The sequence below is a fragment of the Podarcis liolepis genome (genome assembly GCF_965112155.1).
Source record: "Podarcis liolepis genome assembly, chromosome: 3".
In the NCBI taxonomy this organism is placed as follows: domain Eukaryota; kingdom Metazoa; phylum Chordata; class Lepidosauria; order Squamata; family Lacertidae; genus Podarcis; species Podarcis liolepis.
This window is the reverse complement of record NC_139557.1, coordinates 12,231,589-12,249,225: the sequence shown is the minus strand read 5'-3', so window position 1 is coordinate 12,249,225 and position 17,637 is coordinate 12,231,589. Positions and strand designations below refer to the sequence as shown.

Sequence of the window (17,637 nt, the reverse complement as noted above, 5' to 3'; positions counted from 1 at the left end):
GGTGGGTACGATTGGTCAGCCACAACACCAGATTGGTAGATCCTTCATAGCTGGGTGCAATCTGGCCAATGGGACGCAGTCCAAATGGTTCGAGGGACCTATTTATGCCCATGCATGTGACCCAGAGCTTCCTCTTTTGGCCCGTGCATTCAGAACACCTGCCCACCACTTCCTACTTTTAGGGCTTTGCACTTGACCTTGCTATGCCGTCGTGTGTCGTCTGTCGTTGGTACAGGGGCACGGCAGGAATTTTCCCCACTTGGCTGATTGGCTGTTGCCATTTGGGTTTTGCCTTCCTAGTAGCAAATCGTCACAACTTGTAAGGTTGTGGATAGGCTCTGGTTCAGGTGATAGGGATGGGAAGGGTATTCCGTTAAAGGAATCCAGGGCCAACCTCTGAGAGGGGGTTGTGCTCATGCCAGAGTCCAGGGGGACATTTGGGTGGCGGAGATAGCCTGTTCCTGGCTTTCTGCTTATCCAGGTGTTCACCCTTGGCTGACCTATGATGGAACCCTGGGTCAGCGCTACCTGCATGGCAGGGAGCTAGTCAAACCAGAGCCTATGCAACCAGTCACTTTCTGTAATCAATAAAGTTGTGGCCTAAATTCTGCCAAAAACCAAAATTTGAGTCAAGTGTGAATTTATTTAAAGGGGGAGGTTTCTGGGTCTGAACACACAACTGGTAGACCTCAATCACATATTTGGAAGCTGAACCTGTGAGTTGGGACAAGCCAAATAAATACAAAACTGTGTTTGTACTAATTGCCTCAGAAAACATTGGTTCCTATTTGTTTTTAATGCTAAGTGAGCCGAAATAGAAGTGAGCAACCTGGGAGGTTAATTAGAATAATTATAATTTTTGTTACTTGGAGCTCTTTTTAATTTTATGAGCCTCTCCTGGGCACTCCTAGGATGGTAGTGGAAGGGAAATACAGAATAGGAGGATTCCAGGTTGTGTGTGCCTGTCTCCTCATCCCCAGAGCAGGAGCAATGTCATCATCTTCCAAAGCACCAGGATAACTGATGGACCGTCTTTGCTCTGGTACATAACTGAAGTGATGATGAGGTTTTCAGGATTTTTGATTTGTTTTGGTGACTTGTTAGCATAGAGCAAAGCAGAGAAACAAGGAGAATAACAAAGTAGGGGCTGGATACTTCTCTCCTTTTCTTTGATGGGCTTCTTACTTCTGGCTGACACTCTCTTAAGTGATAACACTTCTTTGCAGGATTTTTCTAATTTAAAGCCATCAGCTGCATTTCAGGTGGCTGAAGATCTTTTATTAATGCTCAGTGCATTATTTTTTTTACAAGTTAAAACTGCAGCTGAAACAATATGCACAAGTTTTCCGGCAGTTGTGCTAATAAATTGAATTAGTAAGCTAAGTCCTGCTGCCTTTGCTCAGTGCATTTCTGTGTGCATATCACAATGGACTTATATAGCTGCCTGCATTTTGGGATTCTTTGTTGGGGTTTCTAGATCCTCGTGGAAGATATGTGATTTCAGAGGATTACGACGAGCCCCTGCATTTCACTGCTCAGTTAACATGGTTCTAAAATCCAGCTGCTCATCCCAGCTCATGAAACATGGTTCTATAATCTAGCAGTTGTGAAACGGTTCTTGCATATAATTGGCAGCAGGATTTGTAGAAAAAGCAGGAGGGGAAGAATGTAGAATGGCAATGTGTATGAAGGAAACATCTGAAAATACTTAAGTAACATGTTGTATACTTCAAGGGAGGCTGGGACAGAGAGTTAATGACAGAGAGGCTCCGACTTGTGTGGAAATATTCTCAGAAAACAAACTCTAAAATAGATGGAGCAAGTCGGACATCACAGATTTGAGACGGCATCCCCTGGAGGGAAGCAAACTTAAAATGCCTGGCTTTGCAATGTGCTCAGCCTCTGAGGTGTTGGGTTACTTTGCAGTTGTCCTCTGATCTTGTCCAGCAATTGAGAGGAGTTAGAATAACGTCTTTGTGTTGCAAGGCCTACTCACGTTTTGAAGGGGTGGTAGCGGTGGAATTAAGCAACTGTGTTTTGGTTGGCACTGGGAGTATCTACAGTAAGACTTAAAATAAATACTGGCAAGTGTTATCTTCAGCATTGCGTAGGGCAAGGCCAGTAAAGTGTGCTGTTTTCCTTGAGTACTTTAAGGGCACCTTTCTGTTCCACCAACTTTGTCTAATGAGTTACCCAAACTCCTGTATAAATGAGAAAGGCATGCACATAAAATGAATGGCAATTTACGAATACTTCCTTTTGCTAGCTAGGGTGGTATATTTAGGCATGCAAGAAGAGCTTTGCAATGTGTTAATACTGTGTCCTTTCTTTCTTTGCCAGGATTCCACCAATGTGACGTCAGTTTTTGTCCGAACAGACCCACATGGATTTTTCTTGTATTGGACAGACCAAAATAAGGTAGATATAAATTGAAGTACTTCAGCTTCCTCTTTGTGGTGGCTTCTTTTTCTGACCAAATACCTTTTCTGACATATTTGTAAATATTTTTTTAAGGATGAGAACTAGGGATGGGTGTGTGTGTGTGAATTTAAGCAAGTCCACATTTAAAGATTCACACTTAATTCACTACCTAAATCACACTTCCTGAAAATTTTGCAAACCAAAGCACAGCAATTCTTCAAAAGTCATCCTTCCCTGAATATTGCAATGCAGTAACGTGTACAAAAATGCAAATACTAAGGTAAAGTGTACATAAGAACACATGCCCCAGTGAAAGAAACATACAAAAATGCATCCTATTTGGGAAAATTGCATTGCAGAATTTTGCACTACAGCACTGATAAATTTTCATGAGGACATTTTTTAACAAATTCACAAGCTGATGTGGAAATGTGGGGGGCTGTGTTTAAATTTGGAAAAATAAGAAACTGAGAGAAAGTGAAACTGAAATTCACCCATCCCCAGTGAGAAATCTGGACCATTTCCGCAGAGTGTGGCCATGTTTTCTAAATACTTATCAGTTCTACTTGATAGGAACCTGGAAAAAAAGTCTTATTGACTTTTGAAGATTGCAAGCAGTGAGAAAGGAGAGCGTTGATGATGAACATTTATATGAAAGTCTTCAACTATTTATATAGCCTGGTACTAGGACATTCATTTTGTGTTTCCTTGTTCCTGTAAAAAACAACAACCACTAGTACGTATATTGAAACGATGCTCTAGGACAGGGGTCAGCAAACTTTATCAGCAGGGGGCATGTCCACTGCCCCTCAGACCTTGTGGGGGGCTGGACTATATTTTGGAAAAAAAATATGAACAAATTCCTATGCCCCTCAAATAACCCAGAGATGCATTTTAAATAAAAGCACACATTCTACTCATGTAAAAACACGCTGATTCCCGGATCGTCTGCGGGCCAGATTTAGAATGGTGATTGGGCTGGATCTGGCCCCCGGGCCTTAGTTTGCCTACCCATGCTCTAGGAGGATATATATTTATAGTATTATTGCTACATTCCTGACAAATGCTTAAATACCTATAGCTTTTTAAAAGAGCATTTGTTCAAGATAATTTGAATTGGACTATCACTGTGTGATTAAAACCCAATCTATAAGGGTCAAGGAAGGATATTTCTCTTCAGCTGATAATGATGGTTTTAGAAACATTTGCCGAAATGTATTCTGAAAGGCTTTGTTTAGAAAAACAAAAATAGATCAGCTGCCTGAAAGCTTTGCTTAGAAACTTGAGTGTTTGTTTACGATCAATGCTGACAGCTATTGAAAGATTAGTTGCAAAAAAAAAACTTGTAGGAAGAACTTGTGCTAATGCCAGAGCTTGCTTATAATGTTGCTTACTGCAGAGGAGTGGTTAGAAGGTGTAGGAAAGGCAGCTTGCCAAAAATATTCATCCATAGTTGGTTTTAAGCTAGCAGTATGTACCTGGAGGAGGGGTAGGCAAATCTGAGTTAAGGAACATTATCTGTTTTCTCCCCTTGCCTGAAATAAAACAATTTCACAGCTGGGCAAACAAAGGCTGAGGTTTTATCAAAAGGGGATGAAATGTTCTGGAGATGCAGACTTAACTTTTAAGCCTTCAGTTTGGTGTCTCCCTAAAGCTAAGTAAGTGTGACAAAAGAATGACAGAACCTTGCAAACTGAAGACGAGGGTACAAACTTGACAAGTGTTACCAAAGACCCAATGGCTATCATTTCTGAGTTTCCAGTGCTAGTATTTAGCATGTGTGGAGAATCGGAAGATCTTAGAACGCAACAATATGTACCTTCATGTCTGAAAGCGATGGATTTCTTATTGCAGTTAATGATCCTATCTCATAATTGCCTTCTTGTTCAAAATAAGAACTAAAATACACGAAGATGGGGAGAACTACAAAGTATGAAAGAATGCAAATCTGCAAATGGCTTTTCCTATGTTTCTTTTATGCAGAGGCAATAATAGGGAAGGGCTCTGATTTGGAGAAGGGGCACCGCGTATGTGAATTCTCCCCCCTACCTCCAGTTAAGTTTTGTCTCTTCTGAAATACTATTTGAAGTTCCTGTTATCAATCCCCTCTCTGCTCTGTGACTACTAGTAGCTTCTGGGAGTGCCTTATCAGGAAAATGGTGCAGGGCAAAAGAGTGAAGCCCTCCTCCCTGAATGTCAGTACAGAATTCACTATACCTAAAGTGAAAATTGGTCATTGGCCCCAAACCTTGATAAGCAAAGGTAAACGCTTTAGGCAAACAAGGGTCATGTAATACTTGGGCAAATGGATCTATAGCATCCACAGTCTTAAGAAGATGGCATTAAGAAAAGCTAGTGTGGAATAAAGAGAAATTTATTGTAAGCAACAATTAGGCTTAGGGGTGGAATATGAATATGTTATTAATAAATATTAAGGATTAGAATAGTAATAAAGGAGAAGAAGTTAGTAAATGAAAGAAGTTAATATTATTAGAAAAATGAATTTGGAGAACTGCTAAATAGGTGATATAATGAAATTCAGTTAGAGGGGATTCGCGGAAGTCAGTTATTAATGTAATGAAATTAGGATTTGGAAGTTAAAATTTGTTCTTATGGGATTTTTGTATTTTGTGTATCACAATATTTGTCTTTTTTTGTTTTTCTCTTTTATGTGATAAATGTGAAAACCAATAAAAAAATTTGGTAAAAAGAAGAAGAAAAGGTAGTGTGGAGCAGTGGTTAGAGTGTCAGATTAGGACCGGGGAGACCAGGGTTCAGATCTCCATTCAGCCATGGAGCTCACTTGGTGACCTTAGGCCTGTCACTGCCTCTCAGCCTCACCTACCTCGCAGGGTGGATATACAGGAAATGCAATAAATAAATAAGATGCTTATCAACAGGATAGTTTGATTCTCAAAGAATAAACAATAATACACATGTAGCTGCTTTCTTAGGGGACGCGGGTGGCGCTGTGGGTTAAGCCACAGAGCTTAGGGCTTGCCGATCAGGAGGTCGGCTGTTCGAATCCCCGCAACGGGTTGAGCTCCCGTTACTCAGTCCCTGCTCCTGCCAACCTAGCAGTTCGAAAGCACGTCAAAGTGCAAGTAGATAAATAGGTACCACTCCGGCGGGAAGGTAAATGGCATTTCCGTGTGCTGCTCTGGTTCGCCAGAAGCGGCTTAGTCATGTTGGCCACATGACCCGGAAGCTGTATGCTGGCTCCCTCAGCCAATAAAGCTAGATGAGCACCGCAACCCCAGAGTCGGTCACGACTGAACCTAATGGTCAGGGGTCCCTTTACCTAGCTGCTTTTTTAACTTGATGATGGTCCAAAGAATATGGAGTCTGATTTCCAGCTTCACTAAGCCTCACTGTGCCCATGTGAGGGGCGTACCAGGAAGCTGGGCGCATCAACTGCCACACACGTTACCTCCTAGCCTCTTTCAGCTCAGGCTCATTGTTAGTGGAGAATATGTTCGTGGGCATTTGTTCCATCACAGGTAAGAGAGCTTGCTCCTGACAGGTTGGCTTGGTGAATTAAGGGTGATAGGCGGAGGGGTGCTATATTAATAAACAAATGCACGTTTTAATAGGCTCTTTAGAAAAATCTAAATTTACCAGGGAAAGAACAAATAGGTTTCTCCAAAGGTTGCTCTACATTAGACCACTGCCTTATACTTATGCATTTGGTTGAAAAATATAGATCCCAAAGGCAATCTAAGATATATGCTGCTTTTGTAGACTTTCGTGGTGCATTCGACTCAATTGACCGCCCAAAGCTGTGGAGGAAACTCGCAGAATTAAAAATTGATCAGCGCTTATTGATTCTAATACAAAATCTATACTCTTCCAATACCTGTCAAGTTAAACTTAACACCAAAGGTCACCTTTCATCAGACATCCCAAACTCGAAAGGGGTAAAACAAGGGTGTATTCTCGCTCCCTTTCTATTTAATTTATTTTTATCAGACTTGCCAGATCACCTCCAAAAAATAGAATCACATGCCCCTAAACTTAATCAGAAACCAGTTCCTCTCTTATTATACGCAGACGATGCTGTCCTACTATCATTAACGAGCTTGGGTCTGAAACGTCTTATATCTTCTCTGATCCTTTACTGCGAATGTAACAAACTCTCTATAAATTATGAGAAGACAAAAATTTTGGTCTTCTCGAATGGTTGGAAATTAGAGAAATGGAAAATAAGAGGGCAAGAAATCCAACAAGTGAAAATCTATAGGTACCTGGGAATCTTATTCCAGAGCAATTTAGGGTGGGCAAATCATCGCACAAATGCCATAAAACAGGCAAAGTGTACCTCATCAGCAGTTGCCCGTTTTTATTATCAGAAAGGTAATCAATTTATTCCTGCGGCCAATCAGATATTTCAAACAAAAGTGCAATCCCAGATATTCTATGGAATCCCGCTATGGGTCCAAGCATATAACAGTGATTTAAAAAAGATTCACTCCAGCTTTCTGAGACGTATTCTTGGACTCCCAGCTGTGATCAAATATGAAACAATGTGTGCAGAAATAGGCATACACACAATGGAATATTGGGCATGGTCCACCTCAATAAAGTACTGGTTACGCTGCCATTTTCGCTGCCCTCCATCAAGTCTGCTCGCTGATTTGCTCAAAGACTCCTATAAATCAAGATGGTATCAGTACCTCGAAAAAAAGATTGAATCTTTAGGCATCGAGCTGGAGCCCCTGTACAATTCTAATGAGCAATACATTTTCCATAATATCCAAACTAGACTAAAGGATGTCGAGAGACAAAATATTATGGCAGCTGTAAACAAAATTTGCTCCCCCATATTCTATGATTTAAATATCTTAGATAGCAGAGCCAATTACGTCACTAAATTAATAATCCCAGCCCAACGTAGGGCTTTTATGCTGGCCCGTTTGAATGTTTTTCCCTCAGCATTTGTCAGGGGAAGATATCAAAACATTCCTAGAAACAAGAGATTCTGCAGATGTTCTATGAATGTCCTGGACACCGTAGAGCATATTCTCTTTCATTGCCCATTGTACAGTATCCCACGTCAACGCGTGCTGTCCCCTCTTTTGGGTGGTCTGGAACCCCAGCAAGGTGAATGTGTGGGATTCTGCCTATCCGACGTCGACCAAAGGGTAACGGCGGGGGTAGCCGAGTTTTTGGTAGCAGTCCTCCAAGGAGCAGGTTAACAACGAAAACCACTGATTTTATATGTATATATATATATATATGTATGTAGCCAACTGCTGCCTTTTATATATATTTCAAAGCTTTTATATGTTATTTCCTCTTTTATGGTTTTATTTGCACAATGCCTAATAAAGGTTTGATAAGTAGTAGTAATAGGCTCTGAATAAAAAGGCAGATGCTATTTTGCTGAGCAGATTCTCATTTTAGTTGTTGCTGCACTCTGATATTAAAGGAAATCTTTAAAATGGCCTTTCCTTCTGATGGGCTACTGGGTGAGCTGAAAAACGTGCTCAGAAAAGTGATTTGTATTCCACAGTAAGAATTAGTTTTTCCCTCTGTGGATTTATGTAGTCAGCAGCCTGATTGACCTTGGGCTAAAAGTTCTGTGCAATATTTCTTGCACTTGTTATTGTTGATGATGTTAAAATCCTGGAGTAGGTTTTCTGAGGGTTGATTCCCCCCCCCCCATCCCTGTTGTTTAAGTGTGTTGGGCTATTTCTTACACAGTTTTGTCTCATTTGGGACCAAGGGCTCTTGAAATGACCAGAAAGAACTCACAGTGTGCTGGAATAATGAGAAAAGGAAAGATCAAGCAAAAATACAGGGCAGACAGTGGAAATTGTGTATTGCCTGCATAACTATATTCTTTGAATTTCAGATTTTGCTTACAGATAAAGCCATTTATGGAGCTATGAGTCTGATCAGCAGCTCTTGAACTAATGTGTGGATTGGAAATTAAGTTATTCAGTGGGCTTTTCAGTTCCCACATATTCTGACATGGATCTTGCCTTTGCAAAACATATCAAAATGGTGTTTTTTTAAATAAACAAATAGCTTCAGAAATGAATATTTAGATCGGTATTTAAATGCAAAAAAGTGTGTGGATTAAATAACGAAAGCACATTGATGTAGCAAATGAAAAGGAACATATTTATGAGTTAATGCTTGTGAAATTGACACGGGCTGGGAAAAGACCAGTTTGCCCATCTTGAGTTGCAGTATCGAAGAGCAGCAACATGCGCATCACTAGCGCATACGCACAACACCACACAAGGCTTACATGTTACATTTTAATGTCTGCATAGAAGCTTGCAATAATTTCTAACAAAAGAAATGAACAGGCAGGTTTAAATGGATAGTAAAATAATTGCTCATACGCTACAGCAGCCATATTTAATATTTAGAACAGCATGCCAGTGTCCTTGTAATTCTTGGTGCTCTCTAATCTGTCTAATAATTTTCTGAGATGGGAGTAGCAAGGAGAACTGAACTGGCACATATTTTTTCTGAAAGTTGTCAAGGAACGTTCATGCGTACTTCCTGAACAAGCAGGTTTTGATGCTGGTCTTTAAATCAAACTTTGATATCCATTACCTCCCTGCCCCTGAGGCATGGCTTGTGCAGAGGTCTGCATTCCTCAGTATGAAGCAGATGAGCTAGAACTTGAACAAGCCACTCTGATCTTTGGCCAAGCAAGTTTTTGCTACAGCTCAATGAATCCATTGAAGATACCCTTTTAGTACAAACCATGTAATAGCGTATCTTTGTGGGATCATCTGGAATAGCCTTTCCAAGCTTGAGATCCTCCAGATGTTTTGGGATGCAATTCCCATTAGCCCAAGCCAGCATGACCAGTGATCAGGAATGATGGGAGTTGTAGTCTAGCATCTAATGTAAGGCCACAGGTTCCCCACCATTGCTTTAAGGTGTACAGGATGAGATCTGTGGGTTTCTGAAGAAGAGTGTGTTTTGGACTGGGGGTGATTTTCGGAATCTACAGTGGAAGGAATTTATACAGTGCACAAATGCTTGTCCTGAGCCCATCTGCATTTTGGGTTCGTAATTCTGTATCTGTTAGCTTAAAAGCAGGATAATGCATTTCAGTAATTAATATCTAGAATCAGAGTCTGCTTATGGCTCTTTGCTCATGCAAAAACTGTCATGACCCAGTAGTGACTACAGGGACTTAACAGTATAGGTTACATTTTATTTATAACCAGCCACCCAGGAACATCCATATGACTCAGGTTCTAAAAATGTGCCGTAATAAGCCTGTGTTCACAATAAGCAGCTGTAGGCTTCCCAGTAAGCAACTTACGGATGGAAAACCTGGAGGATACACCATCACAATGCAGGTTTAATGCCTAGAACACAGCAAAATTCTGCTGATTGTTCATAGGACCCAAAAGGAATGTTGTGCCTTAAAATTCAGGCCACAATCCAGTCTCCTCCAGCCAGGAGCGCTGCGCAGCAACTCCTCCCTTTCCTTGATGGCTGGTGGTAGGTGCAGGAGTCACGGGTGGGCTGTGCGCCATTGCCCTGTGCTTCCGGCTGGAGGAGGCAGGCAGGCAAGGGAGAGGACGGGAAGGAGGCAAGCGAGTGGGAAGGGGAGAGGAAAGAAACAGGATCGGTGGGTGTGCATGCGGCTATCCCGTGCTTGGGAGGGCACCCTCCGCGCCCCTTGGGAGCGCACGCTGGTGCCCCTCGGGAACGCGCCCGCCCTGGGCAGCGCGGGCATATGCTTCGCCACTGGCCGTGATCACCAGTCAAGTAAAGCTTTTCCTTCTCTCGGCACATAAACTGTTGTAAATCGTAGAAAACAAAAACAAAATAAAACAAAAACATAAAAACAAAAACAGGAAGTCTGGTACAAGCATCCAGACCTATATCCTTTTAAGTGTAGCATATCCTTGAGAATGTTGATTGTGTATCACAACCAGTATTTCTGAAATCCTTCAGCTCACCCTGTAAGGTCCTCTAGTATTATCTTCATATTGCAAATACAGTGGTACCTCGGGTTAAGTACTTCATTCATTCCAGAGGTCCATTCTTAACCTGAAACTGTTCTTAACCTGAAGCACCACTTTAGCTAATGGGGCCTCCCGCTGCTGCTGCGCTGCTGGAGCATGATTTCTGTTCTCATCCTGAAGCAAAGTTCTTAACCTGAAACAATATTTCTGGGTTAGCGGTGTCTGTAACCTGAAGCGTATGTAACCCGAGGTACCACTGTAATACAGTAAGGCTGAGAGAGGTCCGCCAAAGGGAACTGCTTTAGTTCATGTCCAAGGTGGAACTCAAACCAGAGACTTCTCATCTCACATACTAATAACTCCTCTTTCACCAGCCTAAATTAATACATGGGACTGTGGCAGCATTGTTTCCCATCCAGTTGTCAGAGCTGACATTGGTTGAAATAGCTGTTCACCATTCTTTGGTGTTAGAAGTGAGCTGGTGGTAAATCACATAATCAAGTTGAAGTTAACTCTTTATTAGCAAGAACACGATCTGCACAGACTTGGCAGAGTGTCAGGTCTAATGAGTCCATCAGCTCCATGGGTCAGTTGCCAAGACTGAAAGTCCATACCTCTCCACAGCTGTCAAATACTTTCCTCTCCAGGGATTTCCCCAAGCAGTTGGAGATTGCACCTGCATAAAGCCAACCTCTCCTCCACCCTTTTCATGCCTCTTCTGATTCTGGGAGACCGGGGGGGAGAGGAGCTTATTGCAGCAGGAGGGGGAGATGCTTATGACTCTTCACCAGCCTGACTCATTTCTGCCTCCTGGCCTCCTTCCTCCCCTGCTCCAGCTTCTGCCTCTTTTTCTGCTCTTCTCTCTGCCACAGAATCTCCCAGATCACTAAGCTTTGTTGTCTATTCAGCTTCCAGGATGGTCTTCTCCCACACTGGGAGCCAGTGTGGTGTAGTGATTAAGGACAATGGACTTGTAATCTGGTGAACTGGGTTCGCGTCCCTGCTCCTCCACATGCAGTTGCTGGCTGACCTTGGGGTAGTCACACTTCTCTCTGAAGTCTCTCAGCCTCACTCACATCACAGAGTGTTTGTTGTGGGGGGAGGGAGGGAAAGGAGATTGTTAGCCACTTTGAGACTCCTTAGGTTAGTGATAAAGTGGGATATCAAATCCAAACTCTTATTGTTCCTCCTCCTCCTCCTCCTCCTCCTCCTCTCCTTCTCCTTCTCTTTCTCCCTCTGACCACTCATTGATGTCCCACCACCAATCCCAGAGCTTTCTTCCCGTGGGGGTTCACCAGCTGGTTCCTCCCACCATTCTGCTGCGTCCAACCAGTCAATGACATTTGGCAAATAGCTGACTTGTCAGAGACCTGGAGGTAGTACTGCAAACTGCCCATGACATCTACAATACAGTGAATCTTTTCATTTTGTCCTGTCTTTGACTCTGGTAAAGCATTTTTATGTGGGTTTCTGTATCACTTTAAACTGTTCTTGGGAGGGATGTCTCTGCAGTGTGGTGATAGACATTGTGTACATAGTTTCTCGAGCACTAACTGGACAGTACTTATGGCATCACAGGTGATGAGTAACAGATCTCTCTTCCAGCTTCCCATTTCCCCAGAGCTGCAGTCAAAGTTTCTAGTGGATTAAGTAGTAGGCAATCATCACCTGTTAAAGCTATGGTTTTCCCAGTAATGATGTATGGAAGTGAGAGCTGGACCATAAAGAAGGCTGATCACCGAAGAATTGATGCTTTTGAATTATGGTGCTGGAGGAGACTCTTGAGAGTCCCATGGACTGCAAGAAGATCAAACCTATCCATTCTGAAGGAAATCAGCCCTGAGTGCTCACTGGAAGGACGGATCCTGAAGCTGAGACTCCAATACTTTGGCCACCTCATGAGAAGAGAAGACTCCCTGGAAAAGACCCTGATGTTGGAAAAGTTGGAGGGCACAAGGAGAAGGGGATGACAGAGGATGAGATGGTTGGATAGTGTTCTCGAAGCTACCAGCATGAGTTTGACCAAACTGTGGGAGGCCATGGAAGACAGGAGTGCCTGGTGTGCTCTGGTCCATGGGGTCACGAAGAGTCAGACACGACTACAACAACAATCATAGCCTGTTTCAACAGGTGAAGTTAGGGAGCAGGTCCTCCACAAAATCATGCTGGCAGTCTGGCATGACCTCAGGCAGGCTTGAATCCTGTGTTACATCTGTTAAGGAAGTAAGCACCACCAGCCTTTATGATCTTACCAATAAAAGCATTGTCAAACAGTGCAGTTTCTAGGATGATGTGAAAGTGGGGGAAGCAAAGAGGAGTGCTTAACGGAAAGGGAACAGAGGCAAGAATGTAGCTGTTGCACAAGGAACAGAGAGCCAAGTCAGTTTTGGAACCAGAACAGGGAATTCAGAAGAGGCAAATATTTAGTGAAGCAATGGCAAGAGAGGAGGGACTTCCTTTTCTCCAGCCAAATCTTGGAGTGCCAGCCCTAGATCCATGACAACTTCTACTTAACTCTTTGCTTGAGTATTTCTCTTATTTCTCCCCTGCCTAGAGCTGATCCTAAAATAAGTGGGATTCCCCCACACCCCCAATTGCTGACCTCCTCAGAGGCTGTAGGAAAGTTGTACACTAGCCAGATGTGTGCTAAGCAAAGATACATGCTAGACCCAACTTTACCCTTTGTGTAGCAGTTGACTCCACTTCACACATGCACAAGGAGGTGACAGTAAAGGTCAATAACAGATGCTATATGTCCTGTCTTGTCAAACAGTTCACAGCTCAATAGTTTGCTGTGGTTTCACTCTCTGTCTGTCTTGGCAGAAGCAAAATGTACTCCTCCCTTTATGAACTGAGGTGAATTTAACTTAGGAGACACCAAGACATGCCTATGCCTCTAGCCATCTCTTGAATTACTAAGGAAGGGAGTAAGTAATGACTCTTGCATGCTATAGATATCAATGTAGTAAACAGAAGTTTACCCACGGTGCCTGTGACATGTTATGTGATCCAAAGTTTTCAAGGTCTTGTTGGGTTTGTTGATTAAATAATCAGTTTGTGAGAGACTCTGCATATCCCTGTGATGAATTAACAGGAGTGAGTCACTATACCTGTATATTGTGTACTAAACCAAGAGTGGCTGGGGAGACCCAGCCAGATGGGCTGGGTATAAATAATAAATTATTATTATTATAAACCTTGTTGGTTTGACTTCTCCCATATTAAAGCATATTGCTGCTGGTAACGACAAGCTAAATTTGAAGAGAAAACTGTTAAACTCCCGAACTTGCCTGATTGTACATGGTGTATGCCCAAGTGCTATGAACAGAAACGTGTGTGTGTGTGTGTGTGTGGACACCTTTCTGGTGTTCACATTGTAAGGGCCGCATGTAGACCAGGCATATGCAAACTTCAGCCCTCCAGATGTTTGGGACTATGGGCCAGTGGTCAGGGATGGTGGGAATTGTAGTCCCAACCATCTGGAGGGCTGGAGTTTGCCTATGCCTGATGTAGACAAACCCCTTGTATTTGTCTCAGAGTGACAGAAAAATGGTGCTTAGCTGCTCAGAAACCTAGCTGGCATTAAGCCATGTCAAGTAGAATGACGGCAGAGAATTGCCTAGGACCGTGGATGTGGATCATTAAAATATCTGAATAATTTTATGACATAACTTGCAAGCTTTCAGTTAAGTAGTATGTTAGCATAAGTACTTTGTTCATAAGTAACAATTGTGGTATTGTGTCCTAGCTCAACGTTGCATTTGTAGGAGGGCTTGGTCCGTTTCAGCAAGTTATATTTTGGACCGGTGGCTTTTGATGACAAGTGTTAGGTTAGGTTTGCAAGTGACTAGAATAGTGGCATGTGGTAAGGAAGGAAACTCCCTCAACAAAGTTCAGAGAGCAGCAGAGAGAGAAAGCTCTGTGCACTTGGACTTGTGTAATTAAATGTTAGGGCAAAAGAATGAAGCCCACTGCAGCTTGACTGCGTGGTGTGCTAAATACATTGGGTCATGATGATGGGGAAGTTTTTAGAGAATGAAATTAGCAGTTACAAGAAAATTGTACTTGCACAAGTTGATACAAGAAAGGCTTTCCATTAGAATGCAGAAGCAAATAACGAAATGTAGATAAGTGTGGAGTTCTATTCTACTTCAAGCACTTATTTTTAAAAAAATAACAATGAGTTCAATCGAAGCATATGAGTTGTTCCGCAAAGCCTTGACTAAACTCAGTGCTTTTAAGGAACAGCTTTAATAGAAAACGCAAATAACCTTGTAATTTCTTGCTTTGTAAGAAAATAATAATAATTGCCATGATTTTCCATGTGAGGCAAGACTAAATTCTGTGTAATGGGTTGTGTGCTACTATTAAGAATACAAAAGAAGCAAATTACCATAAAATGGAACTTTTACCAGGTGGGTCCTCCTTTGTAACAAAACAGAATGCAAGGTGTACAATCAGAGAGCCTTTTTTTATGAAACGGAATTTGGGGTTAGCATGGTCTTACTGAGGATAGTATTCAAATCTTAATAAAAACCAGTTACTCCCTAGGTAAGGAAGTGTTGTTCAGCTTTAAAAACAGCTATTGCGTTCCTCAGATTGCTTGAAGACAGCAAACACAATGGAGAGGCAAACTGAATAGGTTTGCACACATGCATGGAACGGAATACATGACTGAATGCCAGAGGGTGCCTTCAAATTGGTATCTTAATGTTCTCAGAGTTCAGCAAAGCATACTTGGAGAACTCACATGTTCAGGACTTAGCTGGAAACACCTATCAAAAGGAAAAGGTGGAATGTATAAGAATGGTCTTGCTGGAGCAGACCAACACCTTTCTAGTCCAGCTTTCTGTCTCCAGCAGTGCACTGTGGGATGCTCTCAGCAGCTCACAAGCAAGACATGAAGGCAACAACCGTCCCCTGTTTGCTTTAGGTACCCAGTACCCAAAAGGTCTGCTGACTATTCAGGCATCAGGAAATCTTGGAACTCCAGATACTTGTAGCACTCTCAGGCTGCCTTTCATTTTGCAGTATTTGTATAAAGCTAGGCAAAGCAGATTAGATTCAAACAGAACTATGGGTATGAGATACGGAGAGCTGCCTTTCAAGTCTGCTTAGCTACGTGATATTTTGCCCAGGTATGACAAGGTGGCGTGCAAACAAATACATTTTTAGAAACATGGAATTGGTACTTATGGGGGAATTGTTGCTCATGGTAAGAGCACTGATTTCCACAGCAGTTCTAATCTGTAGTCTAGAAAAAACAAGCCCCTCCACCCCCAGCCCAAAGGCTTGGTAGTACTGCTGCAGTAGGCACGGGCAAATTTGGGTGTGACAGCTGCAACATTTGTTGACTCATGCCAATGATGAACAACACCATGGACAATGTGTGTGTGTGTGGGGGGGGGAGATGTGTTGGTAACTGGCATGGACATGTTCTAGGATACATTGTTATGTTGTACATGAGTGGATATATACCGTATTTTTCGCTCTATAGGATGCACTTTTCCCCCTCCAAAAATTAAGGGGAAATGTGTGTGTGTCCTATAGAGCAAATGCAGGCTGTGAGGCTAAGCCCAAAGCCAGAACAGGGAGACGGAGCACTGCGGAGCGCTCCGTCTCACTCTTCTAGCTTGGGGATGGCTGTGTGCAAAGCCTCTGCAGGGCAGCGGGGTGCCTTCACCCCGCTGCCCTGCGGAGGCTACAAAGGCTGTCCCTGAAGCCAGAACAGCGAGACGGTCTCGCTGTTCTAGCTTGGGGATGGTAGCCGCCTGAAGCCTCCGGAGCGCAGCGGGAACTCCCGCTGCGCTCCGAAGGCTTTGGGTGAATGCACCTTGAACGCACCTTGTTTTAGAGAGGGAGAACAAGAAAAAAAAATTCCCCCCTGTTCTCCCCCTCCTGTGGTCCGCTGCGTCCTATGGGCCGGTGCGTCCCATAGAGCGAAAAATACGGTATGTTTCCATGCAAAAAAGAAGAAAAGTGCCAATGGGAGCAAAATCCAGTTAACTACATGTTTCTGTTGACTGCCGTAGTCAATTTCATAAGTACACCAGCTTGACAGGACTAGTGGAAGCAGCTGTGGTTTGGCTAATAGCGCAATAAAAAGCCATGCAGTCCTTGGGGAAAAGGAATATGAAGTGCCAGGCAATGGAGCATACAGGCAGCTGAAGAGTCACTGCCTCTGCTCAGCAGCTCATCTGAGCCACAGTTCATGTCCCTGGCTCTTCTCTTTCTCTTTCTACCCTTGAGCTATAGAATAGAGTCTGCAGGGAAAGGAGGACATGTCATTGGAATGGGTAGAAGCAGACCCAATGTTATATGTATTATGTGAGTACTGGTGATCCTTCTGGATTAACAACTGGGATCGAAATGTTATGAGTGAACCCACACTAGGTCTTTCCCACTCTGCCTGTCTTCTGTGTGAGAGGCTACTCCTTGGGACCCTGTAGTTTTGTGGAACTGGATCTCTTGTAGGAAGCTGGAGTCAGTTATCATATAGCAATTTAGTTCAGCCACATTTTCTGTGTCCATTACACTCTTGAGTTCTTGCTTGCTGTATATATGTGTGTATCACCTTCTTCCTTTAAGAATGAACTGGAATTGTTTGTTTGCTGTGTGTATATGTTCCTGAGAAGAACTGATGTGTAGCCTAAGAGCATGTCAGGAGCAGGCGTCAGGAATAAATCACATGGAATAAGTGAAGTTAACACTTCATCAGGAGAAACAGGATCTGCTCAGGAGTGACAGGTCTAATGAGCACAACAGCTCATAGGTCTTGGCCCTATGATAAAGTTCCACACATCCCCATTTCCCAGGGACAGTCCCCAGATTTACCAATCAGTCCCTTGACAAAATCCATCTATTTAGTAGGGAGTTGAAAAGTGTCCCCGGATTCATTGAAAAAATCTGGTAACCTTACCCTATGAGGCAGTTGTGAAGGGTGAAGGTCCATGCCTTCCTGCAGCTGCCTAAATCTCCTCCTCCAAGCAATCTGAGACTCTGTCAACATGCCTGTCTTTGCTCCTTCCTCTTCATACCTCTGCTGGTCCTGGGAGACCAGGGGGCAGGGGAACTTGTCACAGCAGGAGGGGAAGACACCCTGGCTTCACTAGCCAGACTCATCTCTGCCTCTTGGCCTCCTCTCCTGGTTCCGCCTCTGATTCTGGACTTCTCTCCCTGCTCACTAAATTCTGTTATCTCTTCAGCTTCTGATACATCCTCCTCCCAGGTTTCTCCCTTCTTCTCCTCTGACCACTCTTTGTCATCCCAC

At 43.1% G+C, this 17,637-nt stretch overlaps 1 protein-coding gene across 2 annotated transcripts in view; it reads left to right on the top strand.

Moving 5' to 3' along the window:
* The window catches only part of PLCB1 (phospholipase C beta 1), a 479,313-nt gene that overhangs the window by 32,655 nt on the left and 429,021 nt on the right, over positions 1-17,637 (top strand). For both annotated transcript variants that reach the window (XM_083495891.1, XM_083495892.1), the window contains exon 2: positions 2,341-2,418. In XM_083495891.1, coding sequence (XP_083352017.1) covers positions 2,341-2,418 — 78 coding nt within the window. The remainder of the gene's footprint in view (positions 1-2,340; positions 2,419-17,637) is intronic.